Source organism: Periophthalmus magnuspinnatus, chromosome 5, assembly GCF_009829125.3.
Source record: "Periophthalmus magnuspinnatus isolate fPerMag1 chromosome 5, fPerMag1.2.pri, whole genome shotgun sequence".
NCBI lineage: Eukaryota > Metazoa > Chordata > Actinopteri > Gobiiformes > Gobiidae > Periophthalmus > Periophthalmus magnuspinnatus.
This window is the reverse complement of record NC_047130.1, coordinates 19,047,181-19,070,343: the sequence shown is the minus strand read 5'-3', so window position 1 is coordinate 19,070,343 and position 23,163 is coordinate 19,047,181. Positions and strand designations below refer to the sequence as shown.

Here is a 23,163-nt window from a genome sequence, read left to right as displayed (position 1 = left end):
GTCCTGGTTTAGCTCTGATTTAGTCCTGATTTAGCTCTGGTTTAGTCCTGGTTTAGTCCTGGTTTAATCCTGGTTTAGTCCTGGTTTAATCCTGGTTTAGTCCTGGTTTAATCCTGGTTTAGTCCTGGTTTAATCCTGGTTTAGTCCTGGTTTAGTCCTGGTTTAGTCCTGGTTTAGCTCTGATTTAGTCCTGATTTAGCTCTGGTTTAGTCCTGGTTTAGTCCTGGTTTAATCCTGGTTTAGTCCTGGTTTAATCCTGGTTTAATCCTGGTTTAGTCCTGGTTTAATCCTGGTTTAGTCCTGGTTTAATCCTGGTTTAGTCCTGGTTTAATCCTGGTTTAGTCTCGAGAGATGATATGAATATTTCAAAAACTCTTCCATTATTAGCAGTTGTGTTTTTGTTGCCATAGTTACTGTATGTAGTAAAGTGGCCCGTGTCCACAGTGCATTGTCAGCGTTTTGTCCCACTTAAGTAGAGGGCTTTTCCTCACTCAGTAGTAAACAGAGGAGACAGTTCTGCCAATATGTCCTTGAGCACTTCAGTCTTTGAATGTAAAAGGCATTTACGAAACTAAGGAGCTAGTACAGTTTAGTTTAAAGGTCCTATATTACACAAAACTGACTCTTGTGAGCTTTAAGTCATGTTATATGAATGACTCAACTTAGCACTTAAAGCTGCACTTCGTGACCTCTCTGGCTGATCATCCTCCACCTGCTTGTGTCACGTTGTTTTGTCTGGAATGTTCCACAGTAAGGCATTATACTCACCTCGGTTACAGGTACAGATCAGTGTTTTCATCGTCAAAACATTTAAAATTTGCATCATTGCTTGGAGTCGAGCGAGGTCGCCTCTCCACAGATCTGCCCCTTGCCTTGGCTCGGTGGTGTTACCTGCTTGTCGTCATTGAGATAAATAATGCCATACTGTTGAACTTTCCATGTTGCCAAGCTGGTAAAGTCATACTTGTTTTTTTTATGGATTTACCAGCGTTTTATAGTGTAAACTGTGAAGTACAAACTGCCTGACCCCATGTGGCACTTACACTCTGAAGAGGCCCAGCTCTTAACCTGAGTGTTTCTATTTATACGGCTTTACTCCTCCTCCTCTTCCTCCTCTTCCTCCTCCTTCTCTTCCTCCTCTTTCTCCTCCTCCTCCTCTTCTTCCTCCTCATCCGCTTCTTCCTCCTCCTTCTCTTCCTCCTCTTCTTCCTCCTCATCCTCTTCCTCCTCTTTTTCCTCCTCCTCCTCCTCTTCTTCCTCCTCATCCTCCTCTTCCTCCTCCTTCTCTTCCTCCTCCTCTTTCTCCTTCTCCTCTTTCTCCTCCACCTTCTCCTCCTCTTCTTCCTCCTCCTCCTCTTCCTTCTCCTCCTCACTCCTCTTCCTTCTCTTCTTCCTCCTCCTCCTCCTTATCTTTCTCCACCTCTTCCTCCTCCTCTTCCTCCTCTTCTTCCTCCTCCTCTTCCTTCTCCTCCTCCTCTCCCTCCTCTTTACAGATACTGGAGCAAAAAAAAACAACAACTAAAAAGCTAAAGTATCACATGAAAAAAAGTAAAAGTATTAAAAATGTACTTAAAGAGTAAAAAGTAAAAGTATTTGGTGCAGATTTTGAGATCTAATAGTGATTTTGATACAGATTTGTGCTGAATTTTGTTCAACAGAAACAATTGAATCAGTCGCTTTTTCACGCTGTTTATATTTGTATATTTTTGTTTGCTCAGACTATGAACATGTTAAAAATAAACCCTCAGCCTTTACAGCAGGTTTCACACAATAATACAAATGTAAGATGTAAAAGTATAGTGGAGTAGAAAGTACAGACACCTGCTCTCAACTGTACTGAAGTAAAAAGTATCCAGTTTAAAATGTACTTAAGTAAAGTAAAAACAGATACCTAAACAAAACACAACTCCAGGTCTGTTTTTGATGATGTAACAACATTATAACATGACTTAAACCTCACAAGAGTCAATTTTGTGTGATATAGGACCTTTTAAATCTATGCTAATTCTCACTGATGTGGATGACTTGAGAATAAATCAGCCAGTGTAAGAAATTGTTGTTTAAATTTGATAGTACCAGTTCGCTAACGCATGACTGGTCACAAATATTAGCTGTGTAAAACCGTAACGTTGAGCAGAGTGGCTGATGCCGTCGCTGGGTTAGCTCTGTGTTTTGGCTGATGGTAGCGTGTAATTCCCGCTGTGTCCTGTGTAAATTACATAGAGTGAGTGGAAATGGATTCTTCATGCTCTGTGGACAGCTCAGTGTGAAACTTGATTAGGGTCATTATATTTAGTGAAGGCACATGTGTGTGTTCTACAGAAGCATCTGGGCTTTAAAGCGACGCACGGTTTCATATGGTGCAGGTTTACTCTCCACCTCCTCACAAATGTCAAACGTGCTACTTTTCTTTTCTCAGTCTTAAAATTATAAATATAGATTCTTTTTTTCAAGACCAAGGTTTAGTTTGTTTCCATCCTCGACAGTTTGGACTTGTCACTAGCGCCATCTGCAGTTCGACTTCTTCAGGACTGTATCCCAAGTGTGTGAGAGTAAAAAGGCCCCCTCGTCCCGGTTTAAAGTCGATGTTTATTGTCCTCTGTCCCTGTGATATTTGCACTAAACAAACTAAACCTTGGTCTGAAAAAAGAATCTATAAAATATATATATATATCGAAAGACCAGATGAACCTCACTGGACTATTGAAATTATAGCCAAGGTTTAGGTCGAATTTAATTTGGGTAAAGATCAATCATTTTTTTGATCAATGCCAATCCATCGAAGTATCACAAAACATGAACAAAATAAAAACTAACAGAGAGGGATATATTTCTCACAAATATGATACTGTTTAGGTCAGGGGTGTCACATCAACAAAATGTTTGCTCTCAAAGGGCCAGATGTAACTTTAAGACAATATAAATGTAAATAAATGTAACCGAATGTAATAATAATAATAAATGCAACTACTTTTAAATCTTGTTAATTAACTGTTTCTGTATTTATAACTTATCCAAGTTACAAATATTGCTTATGGATTTGCATAGATATGAAACAAAATGGCTGTGTAACTGTATCTCCTGATAAACTGATATTTTAAGACAGTCAGACCTTTTAATTTACCTTGTCGCGGGCCACATAAAATGACATGGCGGGTCACATCTGATCCACGTGCCTTGAGTTTGACACATGTGGTTTAGATATTCGTAAATACACAAATGTTATCTGGTAATGTTAATGTTATGTCTTAATCTTATCCATACTTTTATAAGAATTAATTCATGCTTTTGACTCTAAATCAAGTTTGTGCTGAAGAAAAAGACATAGAACTTTGTGCCAGTTTTTGTTTCATGTGGATAGGCGCAGTACCCATTCACACACATATTCATACAGGAGTGTACGCAGACACTGGGGGTGAGGTGGGTTAAGTGTCTTACCCAAGGACACAGCAGCAGCATTCATCTGTGGGAGCTGGAATCGCACCGCCAACCTGTGGGTCAGTGTATGTAACCGCTCAACCAGCAATGTTTATGTCAAGAGCGGGATTCGAACCGGCAACCTTTGGATCAGTGGTCAAACACTCCCCATCACGGTGATATTACAGTGATATTAACCATAAACCAGGTCACAACATCTACATTTTCAACCCCTAACACTAAACCCCACTCTCCTGTTGTCTTATGAATGTTTTGGCATCACTTTTATTCCTCATTGTGTAATTCTAAACAAATATTAGCGATATATTTGCAGCGCTGCCTTGACATTTCTTCATCAGAAGCACTGTGCTGTTGCCGTAGTTGTTGTCGGAGGAGAGGAAGTGAGTTACACTGAGTGGAGCTGATAGCGTTTCTGCCCTATCTCTGCACACAGGCCTGGCCCAAACGGAAACGTCCCGAACCACAAAATCACAACGAGACAAAGTCCAACAGTGGAGCTTGAATCATGAGATGGGATGAGATGGAGAGGGATGTGAGGGAGGAGAACAGGAGGATAGAGGATGAAAGGATGAGGGAGGAGAGGAGGAAAGGAAGCTAGGGGCGAGGAGAGGAGGCTTGTACGCACTGATCTGAGTGAATGTGTGAATGCTATAAGCGTATGGCGAGGAGTCCATAGAGTGGTATGATAATTGATACTTTGCAGTCGCATGTGTGTCTGTGGTGGAATGTTCAGCGGTTACCGTGGTGACACAATGCACACGTTAGCAAAAACAGACAAAACGCAAAATGGATTTAAACAACACATTTTCAGGAGCCTGTGATCGAGGCGAGTGTTCACAGCCCTGTTTAAGAGTTTGATTTTTAATACAAATGTGAGAGCGTCTAACTGAAAAACTGTTGGCTAGTGCTAGCTAGCTTGGGACTGTAATGTTATTGAGAGGAACGTGTTTAACTCGCCTGTTGTGGTTCAGCCATGTACGTTCTTTATAGTCCTATTGTGTTAAAACATAGCTCAGATTAAAGACTAGTTTGAGTAACAGAGCTTCAGACAGTGCCGTGCCTCCAGTTAGCTTGACCCCCGTGATGTTGATGACAAGTATCAATATGTGAGACTGGCTTTAGAATGAGACTGAAAGATTGTGTGTTTTTTGTAGCAAGTATTTAGATTGAACCTCATAGAGATGTTCCACAGAATGGCATTAAATATGTTTATGTGACATTACTGGCCAGATCTGTGGAGGGGCAACCCCACTCACAATCTGAATCATCAACATTTTGAGCAATAAAATTTGTAATATGCTGAATATGTTTATTGAGAGAAAAGTAGAGGAATAAGCCAAAGGAGGAAAAAGGAAGGAGCAAAGGAAATGAGGACCTAGGGAAAGGAGAGAAGAAAAGAAATCAAGGAGCTATAAGAAGGAGGGAGGAGAGAAGGGGAGGAATCTAGGAGCTAAAAGAAGGAGGGAGGAAGAGATGGAGCTAAGAGAGGAGGAGAAAAGGAAAGGAAGTGGTGAGCCATAAAGAGGGAAGAGAGAAGGAGAGGAATAAGGATCTAGAGCGTATGTGTCAAACTCAAGGCCCTCAATGCCAAATGCGGCCCTCCACGTCATTTTATGTGGCCCTCGACGGTAAATTAAAAGGCATAATGGTCTTAAAATGTCATTTTATCAGGAAATACCCAGTTACACAGCCATATTTTTACATCTAAGCAAATGCATATGTAATATTTGTAACTTGAATAAGCAATAAATACAGAAACAGTTAATTAACAAGTTTGAGAGCAGCCATTTTACTGATGTGGCCCTCAGTGAAAATGTGTTTGACACCCCTGATCTAGAGGAAAAAGAAAGAGGAAAGGAAATGAGGATCTAGGAAAATGAGAGAAGGCAATGAATCAAGGAGCTATAAGAAGGAGAGAGGAGAGACGTGGAGGAAGCAAGAAACTAGGAAGGAGGGAGGAGAGAAAGAATGGAATCAAGTAGCTATAAGAAGGATCCCTCCTTCTTAGGAGAGAAGGAGAGGAAGCAAGAAACTAGGGAAGAGGGAGGAGAGAAGGGAAGTAATCACAGATCTATAAGAAGGGGAGAGAAAGAGAGAGAAGGAGAGAGAGGGGAAGGATTCAAGCAGTTATAAGAAGGAGGGAGGAGAGAAGGAGAGGAAGCAAGGAACTACGGAGGAGGAAAGAGGGAAGGGGAGGAATCAAGGAGCTATAAGAAGGAGAGAAGAGAGAACGAAAGGAATCAAGGAGCTGTAAGAAGGAGAGAGGCAAGAGGAGAGGAAGCAAGGAAATAGGAAGGAGGGAGGAGAGAAGAAAAGGAATCAAGGACCTATATGAAGGCGAGAGGAGAGAAGGAGAGGAAGCGAGGAGCTGTAAGAAGGAGAGAGGAGAGAAGGAGAGGAAGTGAGGAGCTATAAGAAGAAGCGGAATCAAGAAGCTCTAAGAAGGAGGGAGGAGAGAAGGAGAGGAAGCGAGGAGCTGTAGGAAGGAGAGAGGAGAGAAGGAGAGGAAGTGAGGAGCTATAAGAAGAAGCGGAATCAAGGAGCTGTAAGAAGGAGGGAGGAGAGAAGGACAGGAAGCGAGGAGCTGTAGGAAGGAGAGAGGAGAGAAGGAGAGGAAGTGAGAAGCTATAAGAAGAAGGGGAATCAAGGAGCTGTAAGAATGAGGGAGGAGAGAAGGAGAGGAAGCGAGGAGCTGTAAGAAGAAGAGGAAGCAAGGAGCTGTAAGAAGGCGAGTGGAGAGAAGGAAGGGAATCAAGGAGCCATAAGGAGGGAGGAGAGAAGGAGAGGAAACGAGGAGCTGTAAGAATGAGGGAGGAGAGAAGGAGAGGAATCAAGGAGCTGTAAGAAGAAGAGGAAGCAAGGAGCTGTAAGAAGAAGAGGAAGCAAGGAGCTGTAAGAAGGCGAGAGGAGAGAAGGAAAGGAATCAAGGAGCCGTAAGAAGGAGGGAGGAGAGAAGAAGAGGAAGCGAGGACATATCTGTGATGAAAGAGCGTTGCTGAGCCAGCCTTAGCAACCCGGAGTTGAGTGAGTTATTTATAGTGCAGAGGGATGCAGCAGCCACAATAGCCCTTCTCCAGTGAGAGGCAGAATGTGGGGCAGTGGGAGAGTGCAGGGGAACACGGGACGGGTCGTTTACACCGGGACTCCCAAAGTCACACACAAATATACTCACTCAGCACATGCGCTCCTGACCCAGTGCATTGTGGGAGATTCAGAAATATTTTGAAGGTTGTGGAGGTAATAAAGGACAAATACTAATTACTACCATTATAATTAGCATGTTTTTAATTTATTATTTTTTTTATATCGCCATGTGTTTTAAAGAAAAGGTTGAAATTTGTCCTGTAAAAAAAAATGGTTACTGGGATACTCCTACAAGTATATACTGATATTTGTTGGAGTATCCCACGAACCATTCAGATACTTTTACGTGAACCAAAAGAAATGTGCCGTAACATAATTGCATTTTTAATCGTAAAGCCAATTGACATATATGCCGACCGTAGTCCCACTTATGTAACCGAGTCTTTTACTGCCCATTCAGTGTTCAGAGATGACCGAAACTCTAAGTACTGCAGTTTACTGGAGAGCTTCCTGTATTTATGAGTTTCTATGGGGCCCTCCCTGTTTGACATACCACAGAGAGAAAGTGCTCCTGAACGTTTAAGCTCGGGGACAATAGTCACGTCCGTTCCAAATCCAAAGACACGAAAAACCCAAACAGAACCAGGGAGGAAGACGAGTGTTACTTTGTGAGGGTAAAATGTGAGAATCCGTGCTCTGTTTGTGGTGTCAGTTCTGGGATATTGTTAAGGATTAATTTGTGAAGTGTTTACATAGACCGTATATATAAATGCACGTAGTTAACCTGCTAGCCACCCCGCTCCAAATAGGAAGTGAGCATGGGCGGACGTCTTCATCAACTCTGAAAACTGAAAACTGAAAACCTGATTCTGGTATTTTTATTTTGCCATTGTGTCAGTAAATCAACACATGAACATTAATAACAGACAAATCAGGTGCCTTCTTTTCCCTGAGGTCACTCCAGCTGGCGTTAGCAACAGATTTGATTGACAGCGTTGCTAAGCTCATACTCAAAACATGCTAAGGTTATGTTTTGTATGAGCGAGCAGTCGTCTTTGGCGTGTTGAGGTCGTGCAGTGAGCTTGACAGACTCCAGCTGGTGTTTGGGCCTGAGGTTTGAACTGTGCGTCACATGACCTCTGCTGTCTGATGTCATTAACACTGTCACATGACCTGCGGCTCACACCAGTGTACAGAAGAAAGGCTCACACAGGTTTAAATACAATATATACTTAAGATGTTTGTTTGTAGCGACTTAAATCTGTCTAACTTGTTCTTAGTGCTCATGAACCCTTGGCTAGTATTCACATGCACACATTTTAAGACATTTTTAGTACAGTTTTTTAGATAAAGAAATGAATAAGAGGTGTTTTTATAGTGACGGACTTGGTTCTTCTGCATTTATGTTTGATTAAATGTTTTATACTTATATAGAGGTCTGATTTAGTCACAATAGTCTGTTTTTCCACTATTATTATCTATCTTGGGGGTAGATAAAATGAAAAATTTGGGCATTTTTAAATTTAGTTTTAACCCATATGCAGTTTTTTTCCACCATTGCGACTCTATGGTGTTATTATTGCACACTGGACCATTGTAAAAAACACTTGTCTTTCCATACACATCTTACAAGACAGGTGCAGAGTTGTTTGATACACTGCCCTCTGCTGGTGATAGCATGAAGCGTAAGTGCAGTATTTTAAATGTCTGTGTGTTTATTTTTCAGGCTGAAACGAAAGAGGAAGAGGAAGGAGGAACCAAGGACCTGTCACAGGAGGAGGTGCGGCAGAGGATAGAAGAGTACAACTCACATGTGTCCGAGACTGGGATGAAACTGGTGAGTGTCTCTGTGTCTTTAAAGGTCAAACATGAAGGGAAAATGGGTCTTTCTGTGTTTGCGTGTTTCTCCCCGTGTCTGGGTCTTCCCCATCAACGCAAAATGCTCACAAAATGGGCAAAGGGAAGACTGAATTATGAACTACTAACTCATACAAGAGTCTAATGTTGTAAATCCATGAACCATGTAAAGGTAGAAACAACAGGGTTTACTTTTATATTAAAAAAATAGTAAATATGGTTCTTTACAGCGACATTTCTATCCATCGCTGCAGCCTTTGTGATTTGTAAAGTGCCTTACATAAGTTTGGATTGAGTGGGCACGAATCAAATGCATCCAATGCCAGAAAATGTTGACAAAGTTTTGCCATAGTAACAAGTTAAAAAGTTAGTTTTGTAAGAGGGAGTATTACACTGTGGCGTAACTGTTTGCTCTCTGCTGTATAACTATAATTTAGGACACCCGTGGATCATTATGTTATAATTTGCACATTTTAAATCACAATATTCATCTAAAACAACTTAAAATAAAATCACTGCTGACTTCCACGCTAAAAAACTGCAGTGCCCAATGGGAGCTGACGTCGCAGTAAACGTCATCACAACAAAGCGCCATGTAGCTGTCAGAGCTTCCTATGGATAGCTGCAGATAGCAAATTTTTTAAATTTGCAACAAAATATCTACGCGATGCTGCCAAATCCTGCATATATCACCGATTTAAAAAATAAATGGACGGTGAAAACGGGGGTTGATCAGCAAAATCGTCTTGAAAATAAGCACTTAAAGATTGCTCAAACATGCAGGAATCAGTCCAAATGCAACTTCGGGTGAGTAAATGGTGAAGGGGAATGACTATAACATGGTGAAAAGGTTTAAAAAAGTCAGCTTTAACACATAACATGTTTAGATTAGCGTGTTACCTATTACATGTTACTGCTTTTGTCAAAATTTGCTTTGTCGGCGCATGGGTTAGACTTGTGGGCTGAGCTAGTACTGCTAACCATAAGGAGGGTTCGAATCGTGCTCAGGAGAGACTGTGAGATTACTCAAACGTGCATGGATGATTTTTTAGATAAGGGAACAACATTAAAACATGGTAAAAAGTCAATTTTGCATAATACCATCTTACTTTCCCTTCTCTCTAGTCTCCAGACGGCTCCTACAGCGGTTTCATCAAAGTCCACTTGAGGCTGAGTCGACCCGTCACCGTCCAGGATCGGCCCGCCCCCGATGGACAGACGGCCAATCAGAACGCTCGGCTCTGCTCTGACGGAAACACAGAGTCGTCTCCTTGTCCGGGGACGGAGAAGCGGACTTCGTTCTACCTGCCGTGTGACTGCGTTAAACAGCTCCACATCAGCTCCCTCCACACCACACGAGAGGTCATCCAGGGACTGCTCAAGATGCTCACCGTCCTGGACAACCCGTGCAAGTTCGCCCTCTACAGGCAGACGCACAGAGACGGGCAAGGTGAGGACACAAGAGTCATGATGTCAATGTAGTTTAGAATTATACAGCTCACAAATTTGGCCTCAACATTTTTTATTAACTAATACATATCAGCTGAAGTGATTGCATATTGTTGTACTGCTGTTTCCAGATCTATTCCAGAAGCTGGCTCTGTGGGAGCGCCCCCTGCTGTTGAGGCTGATCGCGGGTCCAGACACAGAGACACTCAGCTTTGTCCTGAAGGAGAACGAGACCGGAGAGGTGGAGGTGAGGGCTCCAGAGAACACTGTTTAGATACTAGAATGTGATGACGTCATACTCCCAGCTGGGGGCGCAAGAGCCAGATTTCCCTATTGATTACATTGAATTTTACCATGAAATATTCAAAAGGTAAATTCACAAATGTTGAACTTGATCATTTCTATCAGTGATTAAACCCAAGAACTCACTGTAGTACAACACAAATCTGCATTTTGACAATATTCTTTTTAGCTGCCCCCATAGCCTATACAATGTTTTGACATCATCTGAAACCCAGCAAAAACTGAAATTGAGGTAGTTTCATTATGGGTATGTTTAAATGTCCTATATTTACCAAAATGGACTCGTGAAATTGTGACCTTTAGGCCATGTTATAATGCTGTTACTTCCTCAAAACAGACCTGGAGTTATGTTTTGTTTCATTCACACATGTTTGAGTAACTCTTTATTATTAGTCTGTAACATCTCCAAAGCTCAAAATGCTCTATTCCACCTTGTGATGTCATGAAGTGGCAGTTTACAGGTTAACTGCTACCTTTTATCTTTTGTTCAGTAGATATTCACAATTCCAAGTCTGAAAATATCCAAACGATTCTAGTGAAGGTGTATGGAGTGTCAAAACACAGTGGAGCACTTCCTGTATCACCACATGACATCACAAGGTGGAACAGTGTTTTCAGTTTGAGAGAAGAACTCAGCCTAAATATGCAGGTTTGTGTGTTAAACATGTGCGAATGAAACAAAACACAACTCCAGGTCTGTTTGTGATGAGGAAACAACATTATAACATAGAAAACATATGTGCTTTAAGAATGATAAAACCGCTTTATGCTCCTAACACAATAATTAAATTAAGTTACTCCCAGGAACTGCCAGGAATAGCCAAGCTCCCAAAAATAAGCCCCCAAAATGCATAATACAACTTCTGGCGGAGGATACACCATCTGCTCGTTTCCATGGAGATAGGGAGGTATTTCTTTGGCAGGAATATTGCACCGTATGTCGTTAAATTTATCTATTCAGGATTTATTTCATTTTGCATATTTACCTTGATAAACTCTGAGGGGGAGCTCATCTCCACAGAGCTGACCTGTAACTTTGCCTGTTTTTGCCATCTACTTGTCTCCATGGATACAGATACGTAATTATGTTCGTAATGCCATACTGGACATAATGGACTGGACATACTGGAACATTCCTGACAAAACAATAGCATCTCCATAGACAAAAACCTGCTGCTCGCTCTCGTCAAGAAATGTCACGTAGTACAGCTTTAACTCCTTCATATTGAGTAACGTATTTGTCCGTGTGTTCTTTTTATCCTCTCTTCCCAGTGGCACGCCTTCTCTGTCCCCGAGCTCCAAAACTTTCTGGGAATTCTGGAAAAGGAAGAGTCGGAGCGCGTGCGGGTCGTGGAGCAGAAATACGCCGTTTACCGAAAGAAACTACAGGAGGCGCTACAACGGCACGAGGCCCACTGACCCCTGCCCCTTCACCCTTTGACCTTACGACCTCTCGAACCCAGGGAACGCAGCGACCAATGGCATCGCTCCTCTCTTTACCCACTGGTTCTATTCTGAGCGACACTTTTCTCAGGCCCTGTTTGAACCATATTTTAAATCACACTGCGAAAATGAAAACGTACATTTGTTAAATCATTTGAATTCAGCATATTAGCTTTTTAAAAATTTAATATTATATTTAATTACATTTTTTATTCAAATTTTAATTTGTGACTGTCATAAATACATTCATCTCTTGTTTAAACCCTATTTTTTTATGGAATAAGAAAATTGCACCTGCCACCTGCTTGTTATATTATTGTGCTGAATGTTCCACAGTATGGCATTATCTGTCATTGCTTAATTTTTTCAATTACAGGTAAAAAAAAATAAAAATAAATAAAAATTGACAATTGAAACATTTTTTTAATTGAAAAAATTTAAGTTAGACTGTCTCCTAGATCTGACCCGCTATTTGCCATCGGCTTGTCTTCTTATAGATATGTTTAATGCCATACTGCGGAACATTCCTGACTAGGGTTGTCAAAAGTATCGAAAATCAGATACTAGATACTCATTTGAGCAAGTATCGATACTAAAAAAGTCACATCAACAGGACAGAAATGAAGTACAGTTGTCCCTCGTTTATCGCGGGGGTTGTTTTCTAAAAATAACCCGAAATATACGAAATCCGCGAAATAGTCAGCTTTATTTTTTAATTATCATCACCGTATCTGAATTGGTATCGAGTATCAAGTCTATTCCTTAGTATCGAAAACTGATTTTAGTATTATGACAACACTATTCCAGGCAATAGCAATAGGAAATAGCATCTCCGTGGAAACAAGCGAGTGGCAAATGATCCTCATATCGGAAAATCTAAACTCAAAATTGCTCTAAGACTATATTCTGCATTCAGGTTTCTTAACAAATGTAAAGATGAGATTTTTGCAGTGTCCCTCCATGAACAGACTGGGATAGGATGGAAAAAAAGGAAGAGGAGGAGCTGGGATCTTTGTGTAAATGGACCCGTACAATCTGGACTTGTAAAATGGCGTCGTCACGGAGCTGGTTTCTTCTGCTGTTTTTGCCGCTGCTGCTACTGCAAAGTGTTACTTACTGTATGCATAGTGCTATTAGAGAGAAGCATGGTTAACTTTTGCAACGTTTTGGGACCGAAGGACAATCATTTTTTTCATATTCACATCACATGAGTTCAGTAGAAATGAGTCATGCAAAGGGTGAGGTTTATATGTGTTATCAGAGGGCTGTTTCGTAAAAGTAGGTCTGTAAAAGTGTAAATAAACTAAACTGTGCTTTATTTAAACCGACGTCAGCTCAGAATACCCATCTTGGTTTGAGTAGTTATTACGGGATTTCGGATTTATATTATTTTATTCAATTTTTGCTAAAACGTCACTCAAAGACATTCATATTCCAGAGATATTTTAAGATTAGAGAGCTACTTTTACTCTACGAAGCGGTTAGCAGTCACAAGAAATAGGCACGGCAGCACGCTAGCTAGCTCACTGTTAGTAAAATCAGAAAACATAAAAGAAACAACCTATTAAAATTCTAATTAATTAAAACAAAGACTAACTAGTTATGTTAAAATGTAGAATACTTCAGTTTGTGGTGTTGTTTAATACTTATTATGTCTCAAAATTAGCATTAGCGTTAGCATCGAGAAACAAACGTCCCTCTTCTTCACTTCTCCGGTTAAGTATTCATTTTATTTGTGTAGTTTTAATATGTTGACAGTGACATTCATGCGCAGCTCCCTGTCCACTGCCTCATCGGTAAATATTTTTTCGTAATTTAGCGTAATTCGGTATAAAAATCAGAGATAAAATTGCACAGGAAGTAGTGACGCTAACAGTGAGGTTGCTTTTGTGCACAGAGCCTGTTGAGTCGAAGTAACAGCATAGATAAGCCCTGGATAAAGTACAGTTACACATAGAAAACTCTGCACCTAAAGAACACATTTATAATAGTAGGTTTGTGTGAAATTAGTTAGATTTTTAGTGTTATGCTACTGCTAAGTCCATTGCGTAGCTACTTGGAATGGGGTGGAAAGCTCACAGAAACCACTGACCTACAAGATTCTTAAGCCTTTTCTAATAATTTGGCTTAAAGTATGAAAAAAAGAGAAATATTTGAAAACACGCCTAACAATCTGTAAACTAACAAACTTTAAAACTACTCAAAAAACGACTTTGAGTTCTGTTTTTGCACTAAGTATAGTTACATTACATTTTACAGATGGGGTAAATAAATTGACCAAAAGCACTTGGTATTTGTGCCACTATAGTTGAGCCACCGAGGCGCCCCCTGTCGGTGTTTTATGGAATAGCCCTCAGTCCATAATGCTTCATATTAAATGATATAAGAAGAATTGTACTTTTTATTTTTCTCAGGGAACAACATGAAAGAGGAAAGAGGTTTCTCTTCCACTGTTCTCATTCACAAATTAGCTTTTTTTTCCTTTGCTTTTCAAAATAAGAGAGATGTTTAAAATATTCAGGCTCCCAGGCATGCGATAGTAACTGCAATTTTTATAGGAAAACATTATTATTTCTGTTACGTCGCATGCATTTCAAAATAAAATCAAATTGAACACTTTACATGAACTGTAACCACGAGAAGGCAGGTTTGAATGTTAAGGGATTTTGCACCAAAGTTTAGAGGGATCACTGGACACTTTATCAGGCACACGAGGTTAGAACTAGTGTTGAAACTGCTACCACCACAGAGTCTTGGTTTGATCCTGGATTTATCCTCATTTAGTTCAGATTTAGTCCAGGTTTAGTCTGGGTTTAGGCCCTGGTTAATTTTTGGTTAAATTATGGTGCAGTCCTAGTTTAGCCTGGGTTTAGTCTTGGTTTAATCCAGGTTAGTTCGGGTTTAGTTCGGGTTTAGTCTGGGTTTAGTCTGGGTTTAGTCTAGGTTTAATCCAGGTTTAGTTTGGGTTTAGCCTGGGTTTAGTCTGGGTTTAGTCTAGGTTTAATCCAGGTTAGTTCGGGTTTAGTCTAGGTTTAATCCAGGTTTAGTTTGGGTTTAGCCAGGGTTTAGTCCAGGTTTAGTCTAGGATTAATCCAGGTTTAGTTTGGGTTTAGCCTGGGTTTAGTCTAGGTTTAATCCAGGTTTAGTTCGGGTTTAGCCTGGGTTTAGTCTAGGTTTAGTCTGGATCTAGGCCATGGTTAATTCTTGGTTAAGTTATGGTTCAGTCCTAGTTTAGTTTAGTCCGGGTTTAGTCTGAGTTTAGTTCGGGTTCAGTCCTAGTTGAGTTTAATCCTGGTTTAGTTGTGGACTTGTTTCGTTCTGGTTTAGACCTGGTTAGTCCTGATTTATTCTTGGTTAAATTATGGTTAAGCGCTAGTTAAGTTTTAATACTGGTTCAGGCCTAGTTCAATCCTGGTTCAGTCCTAGTTTAGTCCTGGTTTAGTCCTGGTTCAGTCCTGGTTCAGTCCTGGTTTAGTCTGAATCAAATAAGGCTGCCGTGGATTATCAGTTCTATGGAAAACTGGTGGTGGATTCCTTCATGGATTTAAGATGTGCCTGATAAAATGCCCATTGAGTTTATATTACGGAGGTTATGAAAAGTCTAAAGATCGTATATATAAAGACGTGTTGTTCTGGTTTATATTTGCACAGTTGCGGCACAACAGATTTCTTAGTTATTTCTTTTTAAAAAATCTGCGACTCACCAATGAGTTTGTGTCTTAAGTAAAATAGATCTGCCCCTTATGGTTGAGCTGAGTCCTGCTTTACCCCCATAACGCACATATGTCACGGTTTATAATTGCCCTCGATTCGGCTCCTCGTTTATGGTTTATGCAGGAGTTGAACTATAAATTTGAGTTTGTGTGGCCCTGAAAAATGGCATGACAGTTTTTCACATCGACTTCGGCTCAAATTGTTCCACATTTTTACTATAGTAACTAAATAATACTCAAAATGTTTAACGTCATGGTAATGTCAGTGAGAATCAGGACAAATTATTTTAGCTGTTCTCATTTGAGAGCTGAAAGTTTGAATCTGATTATTTGATTTTTTAATTTATGGTTTGGTCTAAAATAATACCTTTCTTTTCTATGGATAATTTCATATTCTATTCTCCTTCTGACCCTGAACGTCACGCTCACTTAGTCCACTTTTTTATACAGTCTATGGTCTTAAATACACAGAGAATTTAAAAAATATCTAAACCATACTTGTGTCCTTGGAATTGTAAAAAAATAAAAAAATAAATAAAAAGTGTAATGGAGCACGCTTTAGTATGAGGGAAATGATATTTTAAGTGCACTGTGTAACTTTTTGACCTAGGCTGGTTTCCTATATAACGTTTTGTCTCCATGGCGATGTTATTCCTTTGCCTGCTTTCACTGCTCAAAAACACCTCACCTCTCCACAGATCTGACCCATGACTTACACTGGTTAAGTTAAGTGCGATGCTGTGGAACATTCTAGGCAAAGCGATAACATCTACACGGAGACAAGCAAGCGGCAGACCCTTTACGGTAAAAAATCCCACCATGCAGCTTTAACGTTTGAGTCAAAGTCTATGAGAAATCCCTGTTTAGAATAGTTGATACTGTCTGTGTAGTCCATAAGCACATGTCCCATGTCCCACGTCCCATGTCCCACGTCCCACGGCTGTTCCTGCTGCAGTGCCTTGTTTTCTGAGCCCTGTGTTTCCGACTGGACCCTGTGTATCTGCTGTTTGGGGTTTTATTTTTGTTTTATTTATTTCGTCCTGATTGGTCCTCTGTGTCGTCACGGCGAGGATGTGGACAAACGCACGTATTTATTTATTCCTGTCCTCCTTCCGTGTGGGACAAAAGGACACGGAGGTCTGTGCTTTTATTTTGAAAGAGTTGTGTAAAATATACGACGTGTACAGAGAATTGAGCTGAAATAAAATGTCATCCCTTTATGTGTGTGAAGAGATTTTTTTGTTTACCATAGGGATGTCAAAAGAATCAAAAATCAGATGCTAATCGGTACTAAAACTTGTATCGAAATGAGACTCATTTGAGCAGGTATCGATACTAAAAAGTCACATTAACAGGACAGAAATGAACCTTTCCTGAAGCTTTAGAATGATCCTGAACTGTATCAGAACAAGTATAAGACACATAGAGTAGTGTACACTCATGGACCACTGAGGGATTACACAGATATGAGGCCACATGGGAACAGAAAAGAAAGTACAGTGGTCTCTGGTTTATCACGGGGGTTACGTTCTAAAAACGCACAATAGGGAAACAGTGACACACACAGGCATTAACATTTTCTCACATTTCTCTCTTGTTTAAACTCTCTCAAAGTTCAAACGTTCAGAACGTTTCATCGACATTGTGGGTTTTGTCGGGGAGAAAACTTGCAAACACACAGCACTTCAGAGTCACACTGTGATCCAACATTTATGTAAATTTGTCTGAACACATTCTGTACTGCACAGGAGACACGGCACGGAGGAGACTGATGGACAATGGTCTACAGTCCCGCAGCCACAGAACACAATGCACGTTTATACACTGGAAAAAAAAGATGCAAAATTGCACTAAGAAAAATCCATGAAACAGTGAGACCGCGGAAGATAAGATAAGATATGCCTTTATTAGTCCCACAGTGGGGGTATTGCACCGCACAGTTAAAGAACAGAAGGAAAATGGTACATGCAATAAAACAAGATAATAGATAAATAGCTTAAAATAATGTTAAAAATAGACTTAAAACTAAACTAAAAATAGACTCTAATGTAACATCTCCGTAAAGTGACTTGAGTATTGCACATAGGTGTGGTTGAATGGTGAACCGTGATATAGTGAGGGACAACTGTACTACCATTTAAAGGTCCTATATTACACAAAATGGATTCTTGTGAGCTTTTAGCCATGTTATAATGCTGTTACATCCTTAAAAACATACTTGGAGTTGTGTTTTGCTTCATTCACACATCGGTGTGTGGAGTCTCAAAACACAGCGGAGCACTTCCTGTATTACCCCATTACATCACAAGGTAGAACAGAGTGTTTTCTGTTTGAAGGAAGAACTCAGCCTAAATATCTTGAGTTTATGTGTTAAACATGTGTGAATGAAACAAAACACAACTCCAGGTCTGTTTGTGATGAGGAAACAACATTATAACATAGATCAGAAAATAGTGTAACATTGAGCCTTTAATGTTGAAAACCACTTTCTATTGCCTAAAGAAAGAGCGTTTTTTTTGTTTTGTTTTGTTTTTTATTATTATCACCTTGGTGTTGAAATCGGTATCGTGATCACACCAACCATATTGTGTTGGAATATACTGCAACTGCATCCTTATAATTTGCCATGACTAATTGCTACTTCTGCAAATACAATTACTATTCTCAAAAATCCATCTTCCTCTTTAATAATTGTCTACAGTGACTAATTACTTCAGTTACATCTTGAAAATCCCTTATTAATGCAGCTTCTGTTAGTGCAAACTGCTACTACAATACACCCAATACATCATAGTCTCATTAAAGGTGCACTATGTAACTTTTCTGGTGGAGGGTTGTTGTTATTGCTTTGCCTTAGATGTTCCAGAGTAGTATAAATGCTTTTATGATTTATTTATTCCACTGCATGCATTTTTATCAAAAAAAGCCTTAATACTGGTGGAGTGCACCCTCTTGTCTCCATGGAGATTGTGATGTTCTTTCTAAAAACTTGCATAATTCCTTCTCAGTGCAGTTTCCTGATCTACTTTGCACTGTTGTACTTTCAAAACTATCGCCACAATCGCAGCTAACATTTAGAATAAAACAAAACATGTTTAAAATCTATTGTAAAACTTAACTTTGGACTTTGAGCAGTCAACATCTTTCCTTTAAATCTTCTCAGAACCATTACTCAAGTGTTATCAGGGCTGTATTTACAGAATGTGTCCAGCAGATGGCAGCACACTCGCTCATCATCCTGCATGACCTGAATTAAGTTGCGTAAAGCAGAAGTTTGCATCCTTGTCCTGAATAACAACAGCCCAGACGACACGTGTTCAGAGCTTTTACACAGAAGAGGTGAGTCAACAATAATATTATGAGAGTCGACACATTCCCTCATAAAGTCCATGTGTCAGTGTCTGTAGAACAACTGAAAGAAACACTGCCCCAGAGGACATTGACCTGATACTGAAATGTTAAACTATTTTCTGATCTGTTATAATGTTGTTTCCTCATCACAAACAGACCTGGAGTTGTGTTTTGTTTCATTCACACATGTTTAACACACAAACCCTGCATATTTATGCTGAATTCTTCCTTCAAAACAGAAAACACTCTGTTCCACCTTGTGATGTCATCAAGTGGTAATACAGGAAGTGCTCCACTGTGTTTTTAAACTCCACACACCTTCACTAGAATCAACTGGATATTTTCAGCCTGGAATGTTCCACAGTACAATATTAAACTTCCATGGAAACAAGCAGGTCATGACATCTGGACAAGTTACAAGTCAGATCTGTGGAGAGGTGACCCCGCTCACAGAAAGAATTAATGTTTTTTAAGGATTGCATTTCAATAATAAAAACATCTGCAGTTTAATAAATGCAAGGCAGATAAGTTTAATGCCATAGTGTGGAACATTTAGGAAAGGCAATAACATCTCTATGTGTGCAAGCAGGTGATGGACTACATGTTAGAAAAGTTACATAGTACACCTTTAATGATTATAATCAGTCAGAAATTTGTTGTTTTTTTTTTTTTTTTTTGTTTTTTTTTTTTTTTGCAGTTCTTTTACTCTTGTTTTAAAGATTTACACCACAGATCTGGCCTGTATTGACCTGACGGCCTCTGCTGGTCTCCATGGAGTTCGATCAGTTTAATGCTATGCTGTGCAATCTCCATGAAGAAAAGTTACACAGTGCACCTTTACAACCTAAAAACTCACGTGGAGATGTTGTTATGTCTGGAATGTTCCACAACATGGCATAAAACATCCCAATCTCCATGGAAACAAGCAGACACCTTCAATAAACTAAGTATTTTTTCCATAAAACGCCTGTGATTGAATAAAATCTGAATTAATGAAAAACACATTCGTTAATTCCATTCCAGACAAATCAATATCTTTTTCAAGAGACGAGCAGGTGACAGACCCTGTGCCAGAAAAGTTACATATTACACCATTAATTACTAGAATATTGCGGTAAAGTAATGCGCTCTTGGCCTCTCCTCCCTGGGCCAGGTCCAGCAGAGGCCAGCGGGTGTAAATTGCTGCTGCCGGATCTGTGCCAGAGTCTTATTTATGGGAGCAAATATGGCGGGACTCACTTCTCACCTCGGAGTTGAAGCTAACTTTAGCCGGCCTCAGATCAGCACTTGTATTTAGCCGCGGTGCTGCTCTCATGCCTCTGTCTGTCCTACGGTCTAAATATACCCCCCCCCGGCCTTGTACCAGGTCCATACAGGTCCGATTACGATCCCAGCTGGACCAGGACTCAGTGATCAAATACACTAAAGCATGAGAGCTGATTCTGCTGTTTAAAGTTCACATGACAGGTTAGAGCGCTCACTTTACTAAAACACATTAACGCAGTAGGTACAGCTCCATTTTAAACTCAGCTCTACTTCCTGTATTTTTGTCCTCTTCTTCTCAACTTTTTTCCGCAAACTGCCACTTCACTGATCTAAAAGTGTGATAAATATTTAATACTGGTACTACCCCACCAAACCAAATAAAAATTTAAAAATATGAAGACCTGTCATGCGCACTTTAATGGAGATACTTATAATGTCCTGCTCAGATAAGGACTCGAGCCAATAGATCCGTATTGATTAGGCTACAGCATTTTCACATTAAACTTTTCTGGTGGACGGTTGCCAAGGGTAACCAGATGTCCCTATTTACCCAGAACAATCCCAGTTATGAGCTCTGTGTCCCCTGTCCCAGCTAGAGATGAGACAATAAACAATAATATCATTCACTGTGATAAAAATAATTGACAATAATCGTGTTGGGACATTTTATATAAACGTGATAATCGCCAACAAAGATAATCGCCATTATATCACCAGAATGTACAGAAAAAAACGACTTATCCACAGGGGAGTCAGCAGGGGGGACAGAATGGTCTGTTGTGCGGGGCCCCAGGGTCTTAGGGGCCCAGAATTGCACCCTTTTCCTATTAATTTGCATTACAGGGGGGCCATGTGAGGATAATTGCCCCGGGCCTCCAAATTTCAGTCGACGCCCTGCTCATCCATAATATTCTCTGTTAAAGTTATAATTATTCATATCAATAACAACTTTAATCTTTATCGTGATATAATCTTTAATTGCAATTATTTTGGCCATGAGAATCGTCACACAAAATTTCAATATCGTCCCAGGCCTAGTCCCAACAGATTTATCCAAAGCCGTTGATTTGTCCCAGTTTTATTCAAGAAATGTCCCAGATGTTCCTATTTTTGATCAGTCTGACACCTGACAACAGTAAAAACGGGAATATATTGTTAATTTTAAAACTGTGCTCTCAGATTATAAACTGATTTACATGAGCGGTGATGAGTGGTGGAACGTAACAAAGTAAAAGTAGTAAAGTATTGTATTTAAGTAAAGTGCAGATACCTAAAATTCTACTTAAGTACATTTAACAGTGGATACTTTTTACTTTTACTTCACTACATTTGAGAGCAGTATCTCTACTTTCTACTGCACTACATTTTTGAGCAGGACTGAAAAGTAGAAGTATTTTTTACTATTGTTTGAGACCCGCTGAAAAGTCTGATAAATTTATTTTTATCAAGTTCATAATTTGAGCAAAACAAAAATATACAAATAAAAAAACGCCACAAAAACAGCTTTGTTAAAACTTAGAATCTGCATGAAATACTCTTTAAGCACATTTTAAACAGCTATTTTAATACTTTTACTTAGATTTTTTTCATGTGATGTGTGTTTTACTTGAGTTTTGTTTTTGTTTTTTGCTCCAGTATCTGTATCTGTACTTTTACTTAAGTAACAAAATTGAGTATTTCTTCCACTACTGCCCTGATTCTCTTTTCACAATTTTATAATTTTCCAACCACCTAACCCGGGTTTAATCCTAGGGTTTAATTTTGAAAGTCTGGTCACCCTAGATATGCCACCTGCTTGTCTCCATGGAGATGTTATTGCTTGGCTTTGAATGTTCCAGAATATAGCATTAAACACAACATTTTTTCATTGCAAGTGTCTTTATTGTTCAGAAATGCCTTGAAAAGCTGCATTTTGAATGGGTCCTGAATGTTGACAGGACTTGATAGTACCTCAAAATTTTCCGTAAAAACAGAAGTAATTTTACCTACTCTCTATTTTTATGTTTAATTTGGCTTTGAGATTATGATGTAAATTCAAAACCCAAATAATAAAGCTTGTCCTTAAATGTCACATACATATAACTGTATAAAGGTCCCAGTTTAGGTCAGTGCTTTGATTTATAAATGACAGGAAATCTGACTTATTGGGTTACCCTCTGGTTCATTGGTAAACACTTAGCGACTGTGCCACTGCTGTCCATCAAAACAAAAACAATATTTCAATTCTCAGCTTAAGTTAGCTTGATTTAAAGGTACCTCCCTGCATTCACCTGACAAGACATGCTAACTGTGTCATCCCTGTTTACAGCAAGTCCACTAAATGGATGACATGGAAAATACCAGTGCACTGCGACCTCTGACCTCTGGAAAAGTGAGGCTAAGTTTATAGCTGTGCTTCGTAACAAGATGTCTGCATTTTCAAAAGTTATGGTTATGTCTATTTAAGAAACCTAAATGCATTCCCATAGTCCTGTCGTTCTTATAATGACAAATACTATAATCAATACGTTACAGCTCTACAGCTAAAGGTCAATCCCAGGTCAAAGTATGGCTTGTTTCCATGGAGATACCATAACATTTCCTGTCACAGAATATTCCACAGTCGGAAAACCTAAACTTAGGCCAAGTTACAGGTCAGATCTGTTGAGTGGCCTTGTGGTAAGTTGTGCAAGTTTGTCAATGTTTTTGCAATAAAAACACATGCAATCAAATACAGTACATGCAAGATGAGAACAAAGCAAAAACATCTCCATGGAAACAGGCATGCCACAGACCCTCAGACCCTCTACCAGAAAGGTTACATAATGCACCTTTAAGCCTAATATCGTGATTGATTTATCGGTTAAACATAACAGATTTTTGCAGCATTACATTTAGCCTATATAAGATTTAACTAGTATTTGTCTATTTATTTTTTCTATCAACTCTTGTTCATGTTTGTTACAGGCCTATATTTTGGATTTTGTATGTTTCTGCATAATAAACCAACTTTTTAAAGTGGAAAGCAAATAAAAACACTACTTTAAACCAATCTGAGACTACCTTCCTTGTGTGTGCACGAGTCTGGGTACTTGTAGTTCTTGTACATTCGTGTTACTGGGACAAACTGTATTGACCCCACTTCTATCACTTCCCTGCGTGTTCACTAGGCGGCGCTCGTTTGCCTGTTCACGTCGTGCGCTCCCCTTAAGCACCGCCCCTCCGCTGGTTCTCCCCTGTGCTCCCCTCGCTTAGCACCGCCCCTTCGTGCTGCCCCGGC

At 39.7% G+C, this 23,163-nt stretch overlaps 1 protein-coding gene across 2 annotated transcripts in view; it reads left to right on the top strand.

Annotated features, from left to right (window-relative positions):
• The window catches only part of rassf5 (Ras association domain family member 5), a 67,483-nt gene extending 50,976 nt beyond the window's left edge, over positions 1-16,507 (top strand). For both annotated transcript variants that reach the window (XM_033966551.2, XM_033966552.2), the window contains 4 exons: positions 8,249-8,359; positions 9,505-9,829; positions 9,960-10,075; positions 11,404-16,507. In XM_033966551.2, coding sequence (XP_033822442.2) covers positions 8,249-8,359; positions 9,505-9,829; positions 9,960-10,075; positions 11,404-11,550 — 699 coding nt within the window. In that variant the 3' untranslated portion in view covers positions 11,551-16,507. The remainder of the gene's footprint in view (positions 1-8,248; positions 8,360-9,504; positions 9,830-9,959; positions 10,076-11,403) is intronic.
• Positions 16,508-23,163: the final 6,656 nt, after the last annotated feature.